The sequence below is a fragment of the Prionailurus viverrinus genome, chromosome E2, assembly GCF_022837055.1.
Source record: "Prionailurus viverrinus isolate Anna chromosome E2, UM_Priviv_1.0, whole genome shotgun sequence".
Taxonomy (NCBI): domain Eukaryota; kingdom Metazoa; phylum Chordata; class Mammalia; order Carnivora; family Felidae; genus Prionailurus; species Prionailurus viverrinus.
The window spans coordinates 48,618,063-48,637,323 of record NC_062575.1 but is presented as its reverse complement, the minus strand read 5'-3'; the positions used below and the strand labels follow the sequence as shown (position 1 = coordinate 48,637,323).

General features: G+C 53.2%; 1 protein-coding gene across 1 annotated transcript in view; it reads right to left on the bottom strand.

Annotated features, from left to right (window-relative positions):
• SPTBN4 (spectrin beta, non-erythrocytic 4) overlaps positions 1-19,261 on the bottom strand; it is a 77,124-nt gene that overhangs the window by 41,230 nt on the left and 16,633 nt on the right. The window contains exons 4-15 of the mRNA XM_047835521.1: positions 17,857-18,030; positions 14,380-14,471; positions 13,238-13,318; positions 11,977-12,092; positions 9,923-10,035; positions 9,639-9,826; positions 9,447-9,564; positions 9,016-9,174; positions 8,080-8,382; positions 6,954-7,104; positions 2,232-3,186; positions 1,144-1,281 (exon numbers count right to left, since the gene is read on the bottom strand). Of these exons, the coding sequence (XP_047691477.1) occupies positions 1,144-1,281; positions 2,232-3,186; positions 6,954-7,104; positions 8,080-8,382; positions 9,016-9,174; positions 9,447-9,564; positions 9,639-9,826; positions 9,923-10,035; positions 11,977-12,092; positions 13,238-13,318; positions 14,380-14,471; positions 17,857-18,030 (2,588 nt within the window). The remainder of the gene's footprint in view (positions 1-1,143; positions 1,282-2,231; positions 3,187-6,953; positions 7,105-8,079; positions 8,383-9,015; positions 9,175-9,446; positions 9,565-9,638; positions 9,827-9,922; positions 10,036-11,976; positions 12,093-13,237; positions 13,319-14,379; positions 14,472-17,856; positions 18,031-19,261) is intronic.

The following is a 19,261-nucleotide window of genomic DNA, read 5'->3' as shown; positions in this document are numbered from 1 at the left end:
GCTTCCTCATCTGGAAAATGGGAATAATAATGTCCATTTCACTGAGCGTCTAATGATATCTTGTGGCTAAAGCACTTGGCATATAACCTTATTAAGCACTGTCAATCTTTGTTGTTGTCATTTGAGACCTTGATGCTTTGAGAGTGTCAAGGCTACAGAGGCTTTCAAATCACTGGTTATTGGAATCTTACAGCACAGCAGTTAAGAATACCGTCTTTGAGGGGCTCCTGAGGGGGCTCAGTTGGGTGAGCGACCGACCCTTGTTTTCCGCTCAGGTCATGATCTCATGGTACATTTCTCAGCCCTGCATCGGGCTCCGTGCTAGGACAGTGTGGAGTCTGCTTGGGATTCTTTCTCTCTCTCCCTCTCTCTCTCTGCCCCTAGCGTGTGTGCGCGCGCTCTCTCTCTCTCAAAAATAAATAAAAGAAAAAAAAAAAGAGTTTAGCTTTGAGTCAGACAAACTCAACATGAAATCCTGGCTTGACCCCCCCCCCCTACTTTGCTGTGTGACTTTGGGCCGGTGTCTTCGCATCTCTGGAGCCCCAATTTCCTCTTCTCTAACATGGAGCAATTTATGCCCCAAAGGGTTGCTGAAAAGACTAATAAAAGATGCTCAAGAGCCCCAGATCCAGATTCAGACAGCATTAGGTTTGACCTCCTACTTACTGTACCGGGTAATCAATCATATTAAGGATTCCGCCTCCCCGAATCTGTCTTCATCTATGAACCCTACCCACACTGGAAAAACAGCTGGTAGTGTTCAAGGGGGAAAGATATTAATTTGTTACCATTTTTAGTAAAAGGCGAAAGATTTATACGATCTGAAGACAAACCAGAGTATCCATTTTTAAAGAGTTCTGAATTCTGGAAACTGGGATATTAAAAGATAAAACAAGGCATATAAAGTGCTTAGAAAAATTCCTGGCAGATAGTAGATCCTCAGTAAATCACATCTGTACAAGCCAGTTAATAATCCACTAAAATATATCGTATCCTCATTTTCCTCCAAGATTTTGCTGACTTCCTAGGTGGCCACGATCACCTCAGCCTGTCGGAATCGCACATCCTCGACTCGCAACAGTTGAGTGAATGAGGAAAAGAAAGAAGGAAAAGAACTGGCCTGAGGCGCCAGGCCCCGCCTACCTGCTGTTGAGGTGGTCCTGGCAGGAGCGCACCTCATCTGAACTGGGATGGCCTCCTTCCACCAGCTCCTGAACCGTGTGGTTCACATCCAGGACACGGCCCATCAGACTGTTCATCTCCTGGTCCAGGCTCTCAAATCTGCAGAAGGAGGAGGGTCGTGCTCAAGCAGGCCTGGACCCTGGGGACCTGCCCACGTCTTGGCCTTCTCCTGGATTTCCTTCTAATTCTTATCCTCTTAGGACCCTGTGCCAGCTCCTCCTCCTTCTACTGGTCCCTTAAGTGTTACATTTCTCAGGGGCACCTGAGGGGCTCAGTCGGATGGGCGTCTGACTCTCGGTTTCGGCTCACATGGTTTTTGTGCCTCTCTGGGTTCCCAGCCACCATTCTCAACCCCTCCAACATACCCTCTACGTGGCAGCCAGGGAGATCTTTTTAAAGCTGGGCACGGTCCTCCCTTTTTTTAAAACAAATGCCCAAAGCTGTGGCTTGGGTAATTGTGGGCCCAGTAAGGGCAGGGACCAGGCCTGGGTCTCAGCTATGCCCAGCACAAGACCGAGAACAGAGCAAGAGCTCAATAAGTTCCAGCTGAGTGAATGAGTAGGTGAACAAAAGGGCTCATCCACTAATTTCACAATTCATTACTAGGTCAGCCAACAGACCGATGCATGTAACGTGTCACAGCGGGTAAATGCTATGAAGAAATGTAAAACAGGGTGATGGAAGAGAAAGTGACAGGGTCAGAGCCATTTCATTAGCTAGGGAGCTGACATTTGTGCAGGAACCGCGGCAGTCCCAGGGGAGGGGCCAGGTTGCGGTGTCTTGAGAAGTTTTAATTTCCCGCCAAGTGAGTATAAGTCCCATAATGATAGCAAACGCCCCTGAAATGCTGCTCCCTGTACCAGGTATTTGCTCAGTGTTCTATTAACTATTTACTCATTACTCGTCACCTGTGAGGTGGGGACTATCATCATTCCCATTTCACTGGAACCCCTGGTCGCAGCTGAGAGAAAATGGGAACTGTTGATGCACGAAGGCGAGGCTGTGTGCGTGAGAAAGGGGACCTGGAAGTCCCAGGAGGGCGCGCTCACCGGTGCTGCACCACCTCGACGTCGTCGAGCGAATCGGGCACACGCATGGCCAGCAGCCATTGCTCCTTCTCACCGATCCACAGCTCGCACGCGTGCACTTCGCCAAACATGCGGTAGACCGCCAGGGCGTCTCGCAGCCACTGGCGCCGCAGCGCAGCCACCTCGGTCACCTCGGCGAACAACTGCTCCGCCTCCACCACGCGCACCTGCAGGGCCACCACCAGTGGCCCGGCGCCGCTGGCGCCCCCCAGTGTCGCCAACTGACGCCGCAGGCCGCCCACGGGCCCGCGATGCGCCTCCACCTCCCCGGTGAGCGCGCGGTGCTGGCGGGCCAGGCGGCGGCTGGACGCCTCGTCGTGGCCGAAGTCGCCAGCGGCTGCTAGGCGGTACGCGTCGCGAAGCCAGTCTAGGAGCCCGTCGAGGTCGGCGCCGAACTGGTGCAGCGCCCGCGCCTCCTGCAGCCGCCGCTCGCGCCGCGCCGCCGCCTCTTCCAGCCGCTGCCAGCGCCGCCGCGCGCTCGCCGCGCGCTCTGCCAGGCCCGCCAGGTGCACCGTCTCGGCGCCCGCGCCCACGGCGCCGCCGGCCGCAGCCAGCTCCTCGCCGCGCCGCAGGGCCTGCTGCAGCAGCGCCCGCCGCCCGCCCAGCTCGCCCTGCAGGATCTTGTGCTGCGCCAGGAGGCGCGCAGTGCTGGACAGGTCGTGCGCGCCGCCAGCCGCGCCCCCCGCGCCCGCCGCGCCCGCCGCGCCGCCGCCGCCGCCGCCCGCCGCCTCTAGGAGGCGCTCCTTGTCTCGGGCCCAGCTCTCCGCCTCCTCCAGCTCCTGCAGCAGCGCCCACAGGCTCCGCGAGGCCTCCAGCTCCGCGCGCCGCCGCGCCGCCTGCTCCTGCAGCTCCGCCAGACAGCCGTGCACGTGGTTCACGCGGTTGCAGATGACCTGCGGATCGCAGGGCTGGTAGCCTGGGCCAGGAGAAGGGGAGGATCCCGGGTTGGGCACGGGCCAGGGGGCGCCCAAGGAAGGGAGGTACAGGCTACCTGCCCTGTCTGCCCTTTGCTAGGTAGGCATCATCAGGTGCCAGGTTGTGCGTCCCCTCCTCCAGGCAGCCTTCCCTGACATGCTGTCTGGAGCAGGAACCTTCTCTGGCTCCCCCAGGCTTCTCTTATCCCAGCCCTGCACCTCTGCCTGTGCCCCACGGGCACCATCCCTGCCTGCCCTGACCCCTCTGGCATGTCACTGCCTGTTCTGTCTCCCCCACTGGGCTGAGAGGCCCATGAAGGCAGGGTCTAGGGCTGTCTCTGTCACACTGTGTCCTCACCATTGCCTAGCACGGGGTGGAGCCCAGAGCAGTAACCTAATGAAAACGGCGACTTATTGACTGAATGATGTATAGAAACTAAGATTCAGAGAATCCTAGTATCTGTAAACTGTGTTTCCTTCAGAACTGGACCAAATGAAACGTCTCTATTTTTTTTTAATTAAAAAAAATTTTTAATGTTCATTTATTTTTGAGAGAGAGAGAGAGAGAGAGAGAGTGAGCAGGGGAGGGGCAGAGAGAGAGAGGGAGTCACAGATCCAAAGCAGACTCCAGGGTCCGAGCTGTCAGCACAGAGCCTGACTTGGGGCTTAAACTCACGAACTGCGAGACCATGACCTGAACAAAGTCGGGTGCTTAACCGACTGAGCCACCCAGGCGCCCCACTATTTTTTTAAATTTTATTTTAAGTAATCTCTACACCCAACCTGGGGCTCAAACTTACACCCCTGAGATCAAGAATCGCATGCCCTATCCACTGAGCCAGCTAGGCACCCAGATGTGTCTCTATCCTTAAGCCATTTTCTGGGTTCCCTCTCTCATCCTCTGTTGCCTTATCTCTTAACTTCAATGATGACCTGAACTCCCATGTTTCTTCAAATATTTCACCTTCCTCCTAGACTTCTGGTTTGTGACAAGAGAACTGTGAAATTAACTTAATGGCTGGCTGCCAATGTTGCTTTAATGGAATAGAATAGAATGACTAGAAAATATCAGGATGCAACTTGCGGGGTAAGGGGAAGTATTGTTTCATACAATTTGTGTGTGTGTGTGTGTGTGTGTGTGTGTGTGTGTGTGTGTGTGTGTACTGCGGGTCAGGAGGTAAACACATTTCTTACTGGGTCAAAACACTGCAAGAGACACTGCCCTAGATGGGATACACCATTTCTGGAATTCTGGACATTCACTGAAATTGACCCAAATACCAAGGCATCCACCTGAATAATCAACAACAATAGGCATCCGTGTATCCAGACCTGACTTTGGCACAACGCCACCATGGGGCAGTATCCTTATGAGCCCCATCTTACAGATGAAGAAACTGAGGCTCAGGGAAGGAAGCCACTTGCCCAGGATCAGCTAAGAAGTGGCAGATCAGGAGGCCACACTCTGGACCACTTATCAGGCATTGCTCCCTCCTGTCACCATGACAACACACATTAGCCTCTTTGCTGTTTTTGTGGTGCTGTTGGCCGCCACCAGGCACCAAGATCTCACAAGGAGAAGACAGAAGGAGCCTCCTGGGACAAACCTTCACAAGAAGGAGAGGGTCTCAATGAGCCTGTCCTGGGGTTTGGATGTGGGTAAGAGGGGCTGAGCCAGGGTAGGCATGTCCCACTGGGGCTTGGAAGGAGACTTCAGCATTTGACCCAGCCCATGAGGGTGAGAACCGCCCCCCCATCCCACCCCAACACACACACCATCTTGCAAGCCAGATAGGCCTTGCCTTTTCTACTGATGCTTCCGGATTCCAAAGGGCTGTGGCTCCAGACACAGGAGTGAGACAGGCCAGCCCTAAACCCTCTGAGCTCTGCGGTTCTGGACCTTAGTTTCCTCATCAGCAAGAAAGCAAAAAAGCAGCCTTGTCAGCACTCACAGCTAGAGACACAGTTTCTCAGGACGCCAACTTCAGACAAGGTCACTCTGCGACCATGGTGGAATGGGATGGAAACAAGACCATTCCATAATCACGTCTTAGCACACACAAAAAAAAGGTCACTGGGCAAGCCACAGAAACTATCATCCAGCCCCTTCACCCAGCTAAGCTGAATGACCACTACCAACTCCTGTTCCTCCCACTACCTGGATAAAAATGATTAAGATGGGGGGCGCCTGGGTGGCTCAGTCGGTTAAGTGTCCGACTTCGGCTCAGGTCATGATCTCGCGGTCTGTGAGTTCAAGCCCTGCGTCGGGCTCTGTGCTGACTGCTCAGAGCCTGGAGCCTGTTTCACATTCTGTGTCTCCCTCTCTCTCTGACCCTCCCCCGTTCATGTTCTGTCTCTCTCTGTCTCAAAAATAAATAAACGTTTAAAAAAAAATGATTAAGATGGGTGATCACCTAATTACTCCCACCTCCAGACAGTATCCAATCCGCAGCAAAAGACACTGTATAAATCATCCCCAAATCACCTAACACAAGCCCACATCCTATCACAAGCCCCTTCCTAACACCCTCCCACTGAGAAGCTCCATGGTTCTCCAGCGTGTGTGCAAAAAGCCAACAGACCCAGCTTGGTTTGACAACAGGGGGATTCCTGGTGGTCTGTGGCTGGAAGGTATTGACATCAGTAAAATGAGAACCTTTATTAGAGCCAGTCTTGGTTTTTCCTATCAGCATCCATGCCCCCGATGCTGGTAATGGCTTTCCACCCTCCTCTTCTTCCTCCATTCCTGTCTTTGGAAAGAGCCAACCCTACTCTTGGCCATGGGTTGGGCATGTCACATAGATGTGGCCAGTTAGCTCAGTGCAGAGCCTGGAGTCACAATGCTTGGCTAAGCAGAGGGCATGGAACCCACGGTGGGCTAAAGAAAGCTTTCCTGGAATCTTTTGTCAGAAATATTTGGAGAAAGGGGCTTGTCTCCTGTTGGGTCTGCTAAGTTGTTAGGATGAAAACATGGGGCTGAATGACCCCAGATTTACACCACAAGGGAAGGAGCTGCCCGGTAGTGACACAAACATAGAGACTACAGTCAGAGAGATAGAGTCTTAAAAGCATCATCAGACAATTCCTGGATCCAGCCATACCTGAAGCCAACCTTGCCTTTTCCTGGACACTTTAGTTACACTGGCCAAGTTACACTGGCCCTTTTCTCCTTAAGCTAACTGAGTTGAGTTTCTATCATTTGCTGCCGAACAGGCCCTGACTATACATTACCTCACACGGTTTTTCATGGTATTCACTGAGATTTGGCTGTGAGGGGCTTAGCATAAAACAAGTACTCAATAGAGCCACCTGGGTGGCTCAGTTGTTAAACGTCTTTCTTCATCTCAGGTCATGATCTCACAGTTCGTGAGTTTGAGCCCCGCGTCGAGCTATGTGCTGATAGCTCAGAGCCTGGAGCCTGCTTCAGATTCTGTGTCTCCCTCTCTCTCTATCCCTCCCCTGCTAGTGCTCTGTCTCTGTCTCTCTCTCAAAAATAAAATAAACATTAAAAAAAAAAAACCCACAAGTGCTCAATAAATGTGAACTATTACTGCAGAATCTCAAAGCAGGAAGAAATCATGTGGTCTAACCTCCACCCAAGGCAATAATTTCCCCCATGATATTCCCTGATGGAGGGTGATCCTAGTTTGTGCTTGGATGCCTCCAAAGACAAGGAGCTCACTCCTTCCTTCTGTCTCTTAGGGGTCATTCTGCTTCCATTAGCACCAGCCTTGGAAGTCTTCACCCCAATCCCCGACTCCAGACTCACCCTGCAGCTGAGAGAAACGCAGGGCAGCAGCGTTGAGCGCCTCCACTCGCTCACTCTGGGCCGCGATGTCCCCCTCCAACAGTCCATGCTTCTGCAACAGGTCCTCCGCCTCCACCAGGTGCTGCCCACATTCCCGGGACAGCAGCTGAGCCTAGAAGACGGGACAGCCCTGAGCACCTTTTAGGCATTGGCCTCAGGCAGGCCCCACCCCACATTGTCAGGCCCACTCTTGTGCTCCTCCACCCCATCCCTTGAACTCGGATCTCTATCTCATCTCCTTGTCTCCGTCAACATCTCGCGCTGGCTCTCCCTGACTCCCTGTGTCTGTCCCCACATTCCTGTGCTCTGTCTCTGTCACGGGCGCCACCCTCCCTCTGCTCTCTGCCTCCATCTCTGTCTCTGCCTCTGTCTTTCCTGTTTCCATCTCTCCCTGCACCTGTATCTCCAGCCTGTCTCTCTCTTTCCCAAAAGGATTCCTTCTCTTATGTGTCTCTCTGTGGCCGCTTAGATTTCTATTGCCACCCTCGTGCCTGCTTCTCTAGTTTGATCTCTCTCTGATTTCCCCTTCTCTCTCTCAAACCGTCACCATCTTCCTCTGGCTTAATCTCTCTGTCTCTATCTGTCCCTAGCTCCCTCTGGCTCTGTATCTCTGTGGCTTCTTTTTTTCTTTCTTCTCTCTCTTTTTTTTTTTTTTACATGTTTTTTAAATTTTATTTTTGAGAGAGAGACAGAGTGCAAGCAGCGGAGGGGCAGAGAGAGAGGGACACAGAATCTGAAGCAGGCTCCAGGCTCAGTGCAGGGCCCGACGCGGGGCTCGAACCCACGGAGCGCGAGATCACGACCTGAGCCGCGGCCAGATGCCCAACCGACCAAGCCACTCAGGCGCCCCTCCTCTGTCTCTTCCTTGATCTTCCTTTTTCTGCCTCTCTCGGCATCTTTCTGTCTCTTTCTCTTTGTCTCTCGTTCTCTTCCTCTTCCTGTCTCTCTCTCCGTCTCTGTCTCTCTCACCTCTTCCTGTCTCTCTCTCCGTCCCTCTCCGGCTCCCTGACAACCCGTTCGGTGTCTGTAGCCCTCCCTGCCTTCCCCGCACACCATGCCCACCCTTGACCCCCAGGGCCGGCCCCACCTGCATCTCCTCCATCCAGTCCACCATGTACACCATCTCCTGGAAGATCTTCTGCAGGGCCAGGTTCTGCTCGAGCCGCGTCCGCCGGGCACCTACCAGCCCGGTCAGCAGGGCCCACTGGCGCAGGACGCTGTCACGCTGGGCCGCCACGCGCCGGGCGTCGTAGTAACCTTCTGCCGCCAGGGCCTGGGCCAGCTCGGCCACGCCCTGCACCCGCTCTTCATAGGCTGCAATGTCTGCCTCGATGGCCTCGTGTTTCTTCATGGCTGCCTCCACCGCCGGCAGCTCGTACCCGAAGTTGTCCTGGGGCAGGGCAGGCCACAGATCTCACCTGTTTCCTTTGCTATCCACCTGTTACCTTGACCCTGCTCCGCCATCCCCAGTAACCCTGGAGACCAGCCCCACCTTCCTGTTGCCCCGGAGACCAGCCCCACTTTCTTCTGTTACCCTGGAGACCGGCTCCACAAGGCTCCATTACATATCTAGCCTTAAACTTGTCACCCAGGAAACAGTCACCATCCTCCCATTGCCCTAGAGACGGGGGACCAGGCCTACCCTACCCTCTTACTTAGGAGACCAATTCTATCCTCCTGAGTTACCCCCGGACACCAGCTACAACCTCCTTTGTCATTTAAGAGTCTAATTAAATACTCTCCCTATTTCTGATGAGCCTAATTTTGTTCTCTCTAGTTCCCCAGGGAGACCAACCTCACTCTCCTGTTACCTTGGAGATCAGGCCCGCCCCCCTCCCCCACCGCTCACTTAGGAGACCAGTTCTCCCTTCCCACCCTCATTTGCCACCTAGGAGATTAATCCAACACTTCTCTGTCACTCAGGAGACCGAGTCTCCCTCTCTGGTCCCAGGGCCACCAGCCCAGCATGCCTCCCTGCCCCCACCCCCACCTTTCACCCAGAGCCAAGTCCTGCACCCTGTACCTGAGAGACCAGGCGCTGGTTCTCATTCAGCCAGCTCTCCCTCATGGCCACCTTGTGGTCAAACCTCTGGGCCAAAAGTTCCAGCTTCTCCTGCCGGATCAGCTCAGCTCGCAGGGCGGCCTCCCGTTCGTGCTCTGCCTTCTCCAGCTGGCCCCATGCCTGGGGAGATGGGAGGAGGCCAGTCAGACCCCAACAACGCCCCACAATTCAATGGCCCTGGCTTCTCTGTCTGAGGTGGCTCCTAGCATTTACAGCACCTTTATGTAAACTGGAAAAAGATATTGCTCCTTCGTGACACTTTCCTGCTGGAAAACTGTCAGAATGAATATCCAGTCCAGGACGTCTACAGTGTAAATGGCTCCCTTGAGCAGTGCACAACCTATATGACGCCACGGAGTAACCCTGCCGCTCCTCCACATGCTCGACCTCACCTTGTCGATATCCCAGATGCCACAGCCCTCCCGAGGCACAAAGAGGCGACGATTACAGGCACGCAGTTTGCTCTGGATGCTGAAGAGCAGCACCTCCAGGTTCCCCTTCTCCTGAAACCTGAAGGGGCTCGGGCTCAGGACCCCCACCTCCAGACCTCCACTTGCCGCCCTCCCTCCTGAGCTGGGCCTCACTTGACTGGCTTCTCCAGTGTGCAATAGGCCGTGAAAGCCTGAAGCTGCTGTTGCACCCCACTCAAAGAGTTGGCAAACTTCTGATTGCTGATGAGGCCCACGGTGCGATGGATCCAGGCCAGGAGCTCGGCCGCCAGCTCCTCATAGCGCTCGATGATCTTCCCCACCTCCAACACCTGGTCCAGGACCTGACCCAGCAAAGGAAGGTGGGGTCAGACTCGTCCTGGATGTGCCCCCAGGTGGTTCCCAAGCTCCCACCCACTCCATCCCTTGGATCCCCAAACCTTCCCGATCCGCTTCCCCTCCACGGCCAGAGCCTTCATCTTGGAGAAATAGTGGTAGAAAGAGACCACGTAGGTGATGATGGACTTCTCATCTGGAGCCTCCATGTTCACATCTGGGGGTAAAGGAGAGTAGGGGAGAGCAGGACAGTGAGGGTGGAGGGAGGGAGAGCCCACTCTTACTAGCTGTGTGGCCTTGGGCAAGACAAGTAGCCTCTGCGCCTCAATTCTGGCATCTGCCAAATGGGGATCTACCTCATGAGATTAAACAGTACCTGACACCTACAAACCACCAGAGAAATTATCCATAATTACTTCTTGAACACACCATTCTACCTTCCACCTCAGGGCCTTTGCACATGCTGTTTTCGCTACGTAGAACAATGTTCCCTCTTCTGTATGCCTACCTCCCACTCATCCTTCAGGGCTCCACTCAGCTTACACTTCCTCAGATAAGCCTCCCTGTTCGCCCTGTGTAGAGTCGGTCACCCCTGTTACTCTTCCTCATGGCATCTTATCATTGCTTCCTGGAACTTATCATCTGCAATTAAATATTCATTTATGCAATCATGTCCTTATCTTGAGTTTGAGTTCCATGATGACAGAGGCTATGCTTGCCTTTTTTTCCCATTGTTCTGGTCATGCCCAGCACACAGTAGGAGCTCAATAAATATTTACGAGGTGTATTTATTTATTTATTTTATAAGTAAATAAATTTATTTTATGTATGTATTTATTTATGAGGGCAGAGATCAAGGGTGTGGGCTTTGGAGGAAACGTGTGCTTAAATCCCTGTTCAACCACTTACTCACTGCATGTCCTTAGGAAACAGACCTAACTTCTCTTCGCCTCAGTGTCCCCCATTGCAAGACTGAGGATTAGGACAGTGCCTGCCAAAAAGGAGCACTGTAAGTTTTAGAAAGAATAGTCTGGCACAGAGGAGAAACTCAGTACATTCCAATTATCGTTTTGATGTGCCCACTGAATGCACAATATTACACTCAGCTCTTACTCCACCAACTCATGGTTGGTGGAACAGATATCCACTAAACACCTACCATGTGCCAGACACAGAATATAGGTACCAGAAGTCCCAGGTAGGGGCGCCTGGGTAGCTCAGGTGGTTAAGCGTCAGACCCTTGGTTTCAGCTCAGGTCACGATCTCACAGTTCGTGGGTTCAAGCCCTGCATCGGGTTCTGTGCTGACAGCATGGAGCCTGCTTAGGATTCTCTCTCTCTGCCCCTCCCCCCCCCAAGAAGTCCCACGTACTGGTTTTCAGTGTGACACTGGGCAAGTGACTTCACATCTCTGAGACTTCATTCCTATCACTTTAAAACAGGATGGATAAGGGGGCATCTGGGTGGCTCAGTCGGTTAAGCGTCCGACTTCAGCTCAGGTCATGATCTTGCGGTTTGTGGGTTTGAGCCCCTCGTCAGGCTCTGTGTCTCCCTCTCTCTCGCCCCCACCCCCATTCGTGCTCTGTCTCTCTCAAAAATAAATACATATTAAAAAAAATTAAAACAGGATGGATAAGTTCTATCCATCCAGGTCAGTGTGAGGATAAAAGCGGGAAGTTTTGCTAAAATTCCCAGCCATGTGCTTGGCACAGAGCAGACTCTCAGAGAGAGGGAACAGCTGTTATTCTAGAGATTGGTGGGTCGGTGTTGGCATGGTCTGGGATTAGGAATGAGGCTGAAGTCAGGGGATAATGTTGGGGGTGGGGTTGGCTCTGGAGCTGGGACCGGAGTTAGGGAGGGAGAGGGGGTTGGGCTTGGGGGAGCTGACTGGGCTTGGGGTTGGGAAGGGGATGGGGTCAAGTTGGAGGCAGGAATGGAGATGAGTCTGGGGCTGGAGACAGAGATGCGAAAGGAAGGGACTGGAAGATGGGGGCAAAGGGGATTAGAGGTGAAGAAGGGGAGGGGCTGGGTGGAAGCCAGGACTTAGAAGGACTCGTGTTTGGGACGGTGTTGCAGCAGGATGGAGAGGAGTTTGGGCTGGCATTGGGGTCGGGGGTCCCCCCAGGAGGAAGTCCCGCTGGGGTTGTGGGGGGGCTCACCCTCAGGGTCCAGCAGACGTGTCAGCCCCAGGTGCTGCTCTGCCGTGCGGAAGGCTCTCTGCAGGTTGTAGTTGGCATTGGACTTGGTGAGTTTGCTGAAGTCCACGAGATCGGGCCTAGGCAGGGGCACAGAGCGGGCAGGCAGCAGGCAGGCTCCAGAGCCAGGGGGCGAGCGGGCAGAAAGACCTCCCGGCCTGAGCCCCACCCAAAGCCAGGGGCAGGAGGGGCACCGCCTCCCGAGGGGAAAGCTGTGTATGCTGATGCACGTCTGTGCACTTATCTGTGGCTGTGAGTACTGCGTGCGAATGAGTGGGACCGACTTGGCAATGCACACATCTACTTGGGTGCTTTGCTAAACAGTATTACGTAGCAGTTAGAAGTGTGAGGTCTACAGCCAGCCCACGCAGCTCAAACCCCAGCTCGGCCATTTCCTGGCTGGCTGTCACTCTGGGTAAGCTATTTTGTCTCTCTGTGCCTCGATTTTTTCATCTGTAAAATGGGGATGATAATAGCATCTGCCTCACAGGCTCACTGACTATTAAATGACTTATTGGAAAGCTCTTAGAACAATGCCGGGTATACAGAAAGCACTTAGTAAATGTTACCGTTGTTGGTATGCCATGGGTACAGCTGGTGGGTTTCTCACTGTGTGGGGGGGACGGGTCTCCCTAAGTGTATGGGTGTGTATGTGACAGGCAGGGCTTGTGAACGAACATGTGTCCACAGCAGAAAAGGCTGGGTTCCACTCCGACCACACCAGAGCAAGTCCCTCCCAGGCTCTGGGCCTCAGTTTCCCTCATCTGTCATACGGACAGTCACGATGTGGGTTCAACTTGTCTGGATGCCCACCTTTCAGCCAATTCAGCGCCAGGCCCTGGGGTGTGAAATGTGGGTGCACAGGGAGCCGGAAGGGGGGCTCTGCGGCTTGCCTTGAGGAAGGACCACCATGCACACACCAGAGCAGACCATCCATGGGGGGTGAGCTCTCCACCCTGGAGGCATCGAAGCATCAGGCACAGGCTGTGTAGGTGCATGAGTATGCGTGTGTCTACGCAGCTGCACGAGGGACGTGTGTTTCCACGTGTACACAGACTATGGGGCCCGGACAGGGTTCTGTGCAGGTGTGTGCCTCGTGTAAGTGTGAAGGGATGGGTCCTTGCGTCTCTGCGTGCCATCTACATGCATATGTGTACAGGTGTGTACCCAAGGGACATGGGGGAGGGGGAAGGGCAGGGCCAGGCTGCCCCAGGCCACGTGGTACCTGTGCCGGTGAATGAGCGCGTTGAAGGCCAAGCCGTCCCGCCAGCTGGTGGTGAAATTCTGGATGTTTACCTCAGGGTAACTGGCAGCGTGGAAGGGAGAGACAGAGGCAGAAATGGAGACAGTCAGGAGGGAAGAGGGAGGGAAGGAGAGAAGAAGGGAGAGAGAGAGAGACATAGATGGATGGTGGGGGGGTAGATAGATGATATGATAGATGGATGGAAAGATAGATAGATAGATAGATAGATAGATAGATAGATAGAAAGAAAGATGAAAGAAAGAAAGAAAGAAAGAAAGAAAGAAAGAAAGAAAGAAAGAAAGAAAGAAAGAAAGAAAGGGGCAAGGAGACGGAAAAAGAGAGACGGAGAGAAAGCAAGATACAGACAGAGATGGAGAAAGAAAGGAGGAAGGGGAGGAGACAAGAAGGGAGAGAGAAGGGGGAGGGAGAGACAGGAACAAGGAAAAGCAGGCATAGAGGTAAAGACAGACACATGGAAAGACAGAGAGTGTTGCAAGACAGCCGGCCAGCCCCGGAAGGCTGAGCATCAGAGAAAGCCCAGTCTCCATCCATACCTGCTCTCTGCTTCCTCCCAGGGGCAGAGGGCACCTGAGTTTCAGGCCATGCCCCTCCCGCAGGGCAGAGGGTTAGGGGACCAGGAGACTTCCCAGCAGACCCTGAGTGGCCCCCTTCTCAGCCCCACCAAAGGTACCCAGGAGCCTGAACTTCTCACGGGAGCTGCCAGAGCCCCGGTATAGACCGTCCTAGGCTGCTTTCGGGGTGGGGGTGGCCAGGACTCAGGACTAGGGCTGGGGTGTTCACACAGGTGCCCCCAAGGCCTCTCAAGGTACAGGATGAGATACAGGAGACCGAGCAGGCTGGGGACGGTCCACCACTAACCAGCACTGTTTTCTGAGGAGCCCAAGTTCTAAATTTGAACCAGGCCTTCCAGATTCTTACACGGGTTTATTTGTCAAGGTCAGAAGAGTGGACGTATTTTATTTACCAGTTCATTAACTTCAAATGTAACATTCTGACACTGAGGACTTGGGCGGTCCCTTGCACTCTTGTCCCAGAAGGGACCCTCAAGATCAGGCTAGGGCCCCACCCGCCCAGTGGGGGCGCAGGGTGGGGGGTGCACTTACCCAGCTGTCTTCATCTGACACCACAGGAGCAGTGCGTCCTTGGCGGAGCGCGTCTCTCTGTTGTCCTCAGTCTCAATTTTGATTACTTGAATCTGTGAGGATATAAAACATGGCTGCTCGGACCCAGAGGGGTTGTGCCTGGGACCTGCCGGTGCACTCCGCTACCAGGGACAAAGGGGATGGGAGGGGCGGCTTCGGGCTGGGGTTGGGGGTTCAGGAGCGTGAGGGTGGGATCCGGAGTGGACCGGGACATCCACAACTGGGGGAGGAGGAGGCTGCAGACTAGGGTCTCATTTTCCAGGGAAGCCTCCATACTTTGGCGTCTGGGCCACTTCTCTGATCCAAGCCACCATCATTTCCCCCTGGGCTAGTGCAATCACCTCCAGGCTGGCCTCCCTGCTCCTGACCCCACAGTCTGTTCTCCTCATGGCAGAGAGGGACCCTGTGAGCACCCAGATCAGATCACATGTTTCCCATCCTCTGGACTTTCCGTGGGTCCGTCTCATTCACGGTAAAAGTAAATTTCCCCTCGTCGTGCCTCTGACCTCCTCTTCAGCAGCCTACTCTGCTCCAGAGACCTGCTATCCTCTTCACTAAATCACCAGCGCCTTCCCACCTCAGGGCCTTTGCACTGCTTGTTCCTTCCGTCAGGGGCCCACATGGTTCCACCCCAATTTCAGGTCTTTTCTCACATATCACCTCTGTGAGGCCTTCACCAACCACTTGACTTTAAATCACAGTATGTGTACTCAAATTTCACATCCTCCTTTTCTACCATACCTGTTCTTTATTCATCTGGTGTACTGTCTCCCCATTGTGGACTGAACTGTGTCTCCCCCAAAATTCATAAGTTGAAGCTCTAATCCCCAACTGTGACTGTATTTGGAGATCGGGCCTTCAAGGAGGTAATTAAGTTTAAAGGAGGTCATAGGGTAGGTCCCCAAAATGATTGGTGTCCTTATAAAAAAAAAAAAAAAAAAAAAAGGAAGAGATCCTAGGGACGTGCGCACACAGGGAAAAAGCCATGTGAGGACACAGAGAGAAGACGGCTACTTGCAAGCTGAGAGAGGCCTCAGGAGGAACTGATCAGGAGGAGCTTGATCTTGAACTTCCAGCTTGTAGAACTTGAGAAAATAAATTTCTGTTGTTTAAGCCGCTCCGAGTGTGGTATTTTGTTACAGCAGCCCTAACGGACTAATGCACTCACTAACTTATTAAAGCTCTGGGACCACAGGATGTTTGTTTTGTATTCTGCGGTATCACACTTAGTAGGTGTTCAATGATGTCCTCAGTGACCCAGAATCTAAAGCAGGTTCAAGAGCCCCGGATGGGTGTTGGAGACTTAGGTCCTGGACTCAAGAGCTGAGTTTGGCATTTGGGTTCCGAGGGAGAAAACTAAGTTCCAAAGAGGTGCCAGCCCCTAGTGCACGGCTCCAGCTGCCAGCAGGGATCCCGCCCCCCGCCCCCCAGTCTCATTCCTTGATTTTGTACTGGCAACGCCCATATCTGTCTCCAGCCCCCACCCCTTCCTTGAGCTCTATTCCCATGATCCAGTGGACTCCTAAATGCTCCCCCTGATGTTTTAGATATCAGATTCCTCATCACCATCACATCCCACACTGTCCCTCAAATCTGCTCCTCCTTCAAATCTGTCCCTGGGTGACCCCACTTTATCCCCCCCCCGGTCCTGAGCCTTGAATGTTGGCCTGGACGCCTCCCTCCCTCCCCTTCCCCTGCCCATTCCTATTACAGGGCATCTTTCCTATCTGCCTCCCTCTGCACGTCCCTCTGGCCCCACCCTGGTCCAGCTCCAGTCTCTTCCCTGGGCTCCCAGCCCCCAATTTTGGCAATCACCCCCAAAGCAGAGGGATCTGTCTAAATCTGATGATGTTGGGGTGCCTGGGTGGCTCAGTCAGTTAAGAGACCAACTCTGGCGCAGGTCATGATCTCATAGTTTATGGGCTCGAGCCCCAGGCTCTGTGCTGACAGCTCAGAGCCTGGAGCTGCTTTGGATTCTGTGTCTCCCTCTCTCTCTGCCCCTCCCCTGTTCGTGTCCTCTCTCTCTCTCTCTCAAAACTAAATAAACATTGGGGCGCCTGGGTGGCGCGGTCTGTTAAGCGTCCGACTTCAGCCAGGTCACGATCTCGCGGTCCGTGAGTTCGAGCCCCGCATCAGGCTCTGGGCTGATGGCTCAGAGCCTGGAGCCTGTTTCCGATTCTGTGTCTCCCTCTCTCTCTGCCCCTCCCCCGTTCATGCTGTCTCTCTCTCTGTCTCAAAAATAAATAAACGTTAAAAAATTAAAAAAAAAAAACTAAACATTTAAAATAAATAAATAAATAAATCTGATGATGTCTATCCTTTTGATAAAAATCTCTAATTTCTCCCCATCTCAAACAGAATAAAATCAAAACTGCTAATCACAGATCACCTAGGCCCTGTCAACTCCTCTGACCTCATCTCCTCCCTGGCTCCCCCTTGTCTCCTATTCTCTAGACATACTGGTTTTTCTGGACCTCCAACATTTCAGCTCCTTCCCACCTCCCTCAGGGCCTTTGCATCCTGGCTGTGCCTCCTGTCTGGAAGGCTTTCTCCCTTCATCTTATGTCACACAGCCATCAGCTTCTCAGAGAGTCCTTCTCTGACCACCAAGTCTAAAATCTCAACACTGTCAACCTGATATTTTGCATTCTTTTTACTGCCTTATCATAATCTATTCTTGGGCGCCTGGCTGGCTCAATCCATTGAGGTTCTGACTCTTGATTTCGGCTCGGGTCATTTTCTCAGGTTTGTGAGCTCCAGCCCCGAATCAGGTTCCTCACTGACATTGCAGAGCCTGCTTGGGACTCTCTCTCTCCCTCTCTCTGCCCCTCCCCACTCACTCTCTCAAAAATAAAGTTAAAAAATACATTAAAAATAACCTATTCTTTTCTGCATAGCTCTTACCTAGAGTTATCCACTTCTCATACATCTCTTGTCTATGTATTTACGGGTTTGTTTATTGTCTGTCTCCCTCACGACAATGTAAGCTCCATAAAGGCAGAAAATGTGTCGATTTTGTTTCTGAACTGAAATAAAATTGACTGGATTTGAATTCCAGCTCTACTATCCAGCTGTGTGACCTTGAGCATATTACTTCCCCTCTCTGGGCTTCAGTTTTCTCCCTGGTAAAATATAATAAATAGTGTCTACCTTATGGGGTTGTCATGTGTATTAAATGCCAAGTGCTTAGAACAGTGCCTGGAACAGGGTGAAAAGTATATAAATGATCACAGTGGTGGTGGTGATAATGATTATTACTTTTATCATAATTTTCATCCCTACCACTTGGAATAGGGTTCCTGGATCATAGTAGGAAAAATTTTTGGAATGAATGAATGAATGAATGAATGAATGAATAAGCAGGTGACTGGGTGGCGGAAGCCCTCCTAAGGCCACACCTTGGGAGGGTGGGCTGGGCAGGGGTCACTTGGGGATCACCTGGAAGCGCAGGATGATGGTCCAGACTAGACCCAGGGTCAGCCGGTGGTTCCCGTCCACAATGTCATGCGAGCCCACGTTTTCCAGGTGCACGCGCTGCTCCTTCAGGAACTGCAGCGCCTTGTCCACATTTTCCAGCGAGTGGATCCTCATGCGACCTCGCGTGGGTCTTGGCTAGAGTGGCAGGGGCGTTGGGAGGTGGAGGGCCTGGCCAAGGGCCCTGTGCCCTCGGCCTCCTACCAACGAGGTCGGCCCCCCCATAGCCACGCCCCCTGGATGTCCAAACCCAGGCCACGCCCCTTCAGTCTTCTCAAAGTCCAAGGACGTCTTTGCCCCTTCCAGCCGGACCCTTTCAAGAGCCTGTTCCCTTCCTGGATTATTCTAGTTCCTGTCCCCACCCTTTCTTTCTACTGAAGTTCCACATCCAACCTGATGGCCACCTTTTATCCAGAAGCCTCAGCAACCTACCTGTAACCACACTCCTGTCCCCTGCCTTTGACCTCTGTTCCAGGCCCCCCAGGTTTGGCCCCTGGCCACGCCCCTCACTGCCTCCCTTTCAGGCTTCGGCCTAGAGCCACGCCCATTCCCCTAGGTCTCCGCGGGTTTGCTGCAATATTACTTCCAATGTTTCTGTTCTATAGCCGTGCCCCACAGGACTTCGGAGCTCCAGGCTCTGGTCCTTTAATGAACCTCTAGCTCCTCAGAATCCCACCCTTTGTGGTGAAGCCTCATCCAAGCCCAGATACACAACTGCAACACGGGGCGCCAGGGTGGCTCAGTGGGTTAAGCATGGGACTCCTGGTTTCCGCTCAGGTCATGATCTCGTTCTTCGTGGGTTCAAGCCCCGCATCAGGCTCTGCTCTGACAGTGCAGAGTCTGCTTGGGATTCTCCCTCTCTCCCTTTCTCTCTCTGCCTCTCCCCTGCTCATGCTCTCTCTCTGTGTCTCAAAAATAAATAAACTTAAAAAAAAAAAAAACAAAAAAACAGCAACTCATATAAAAACAAGCCAGACCCATTCCAGAGTTCTGTCTGGTTACCCAGATTTCCACGACCTAAGCCTCCCCTTCCGATGACAACTGCACCTTCATCCACAGACCCTGCAACAGGGTCCTGCCCCTATTTTACGGCCAAGCCTCTTGCTACCGCACTACCCAGGCCAGTCGCTTCTAATAAAGCCCCTCCCTTCTCCAATTGCCCCACCCCTTTCCACGGAGCTTCTCCCCCACCACAAGCCCAGAGTCCGCTGGATCCCCGGCCTTCACCTTCGGCAGAGCCCAGCTTCGGTTCCCAGCCACGCCCCCACGCTGCTCACACCCAAGCCCCACTTCCGGCCATAGCCCCACCCACCTGAGCAAAGAGGCCGCTCACCCATCGGGCTCTTCCAGGACACACCACACGTCGGTT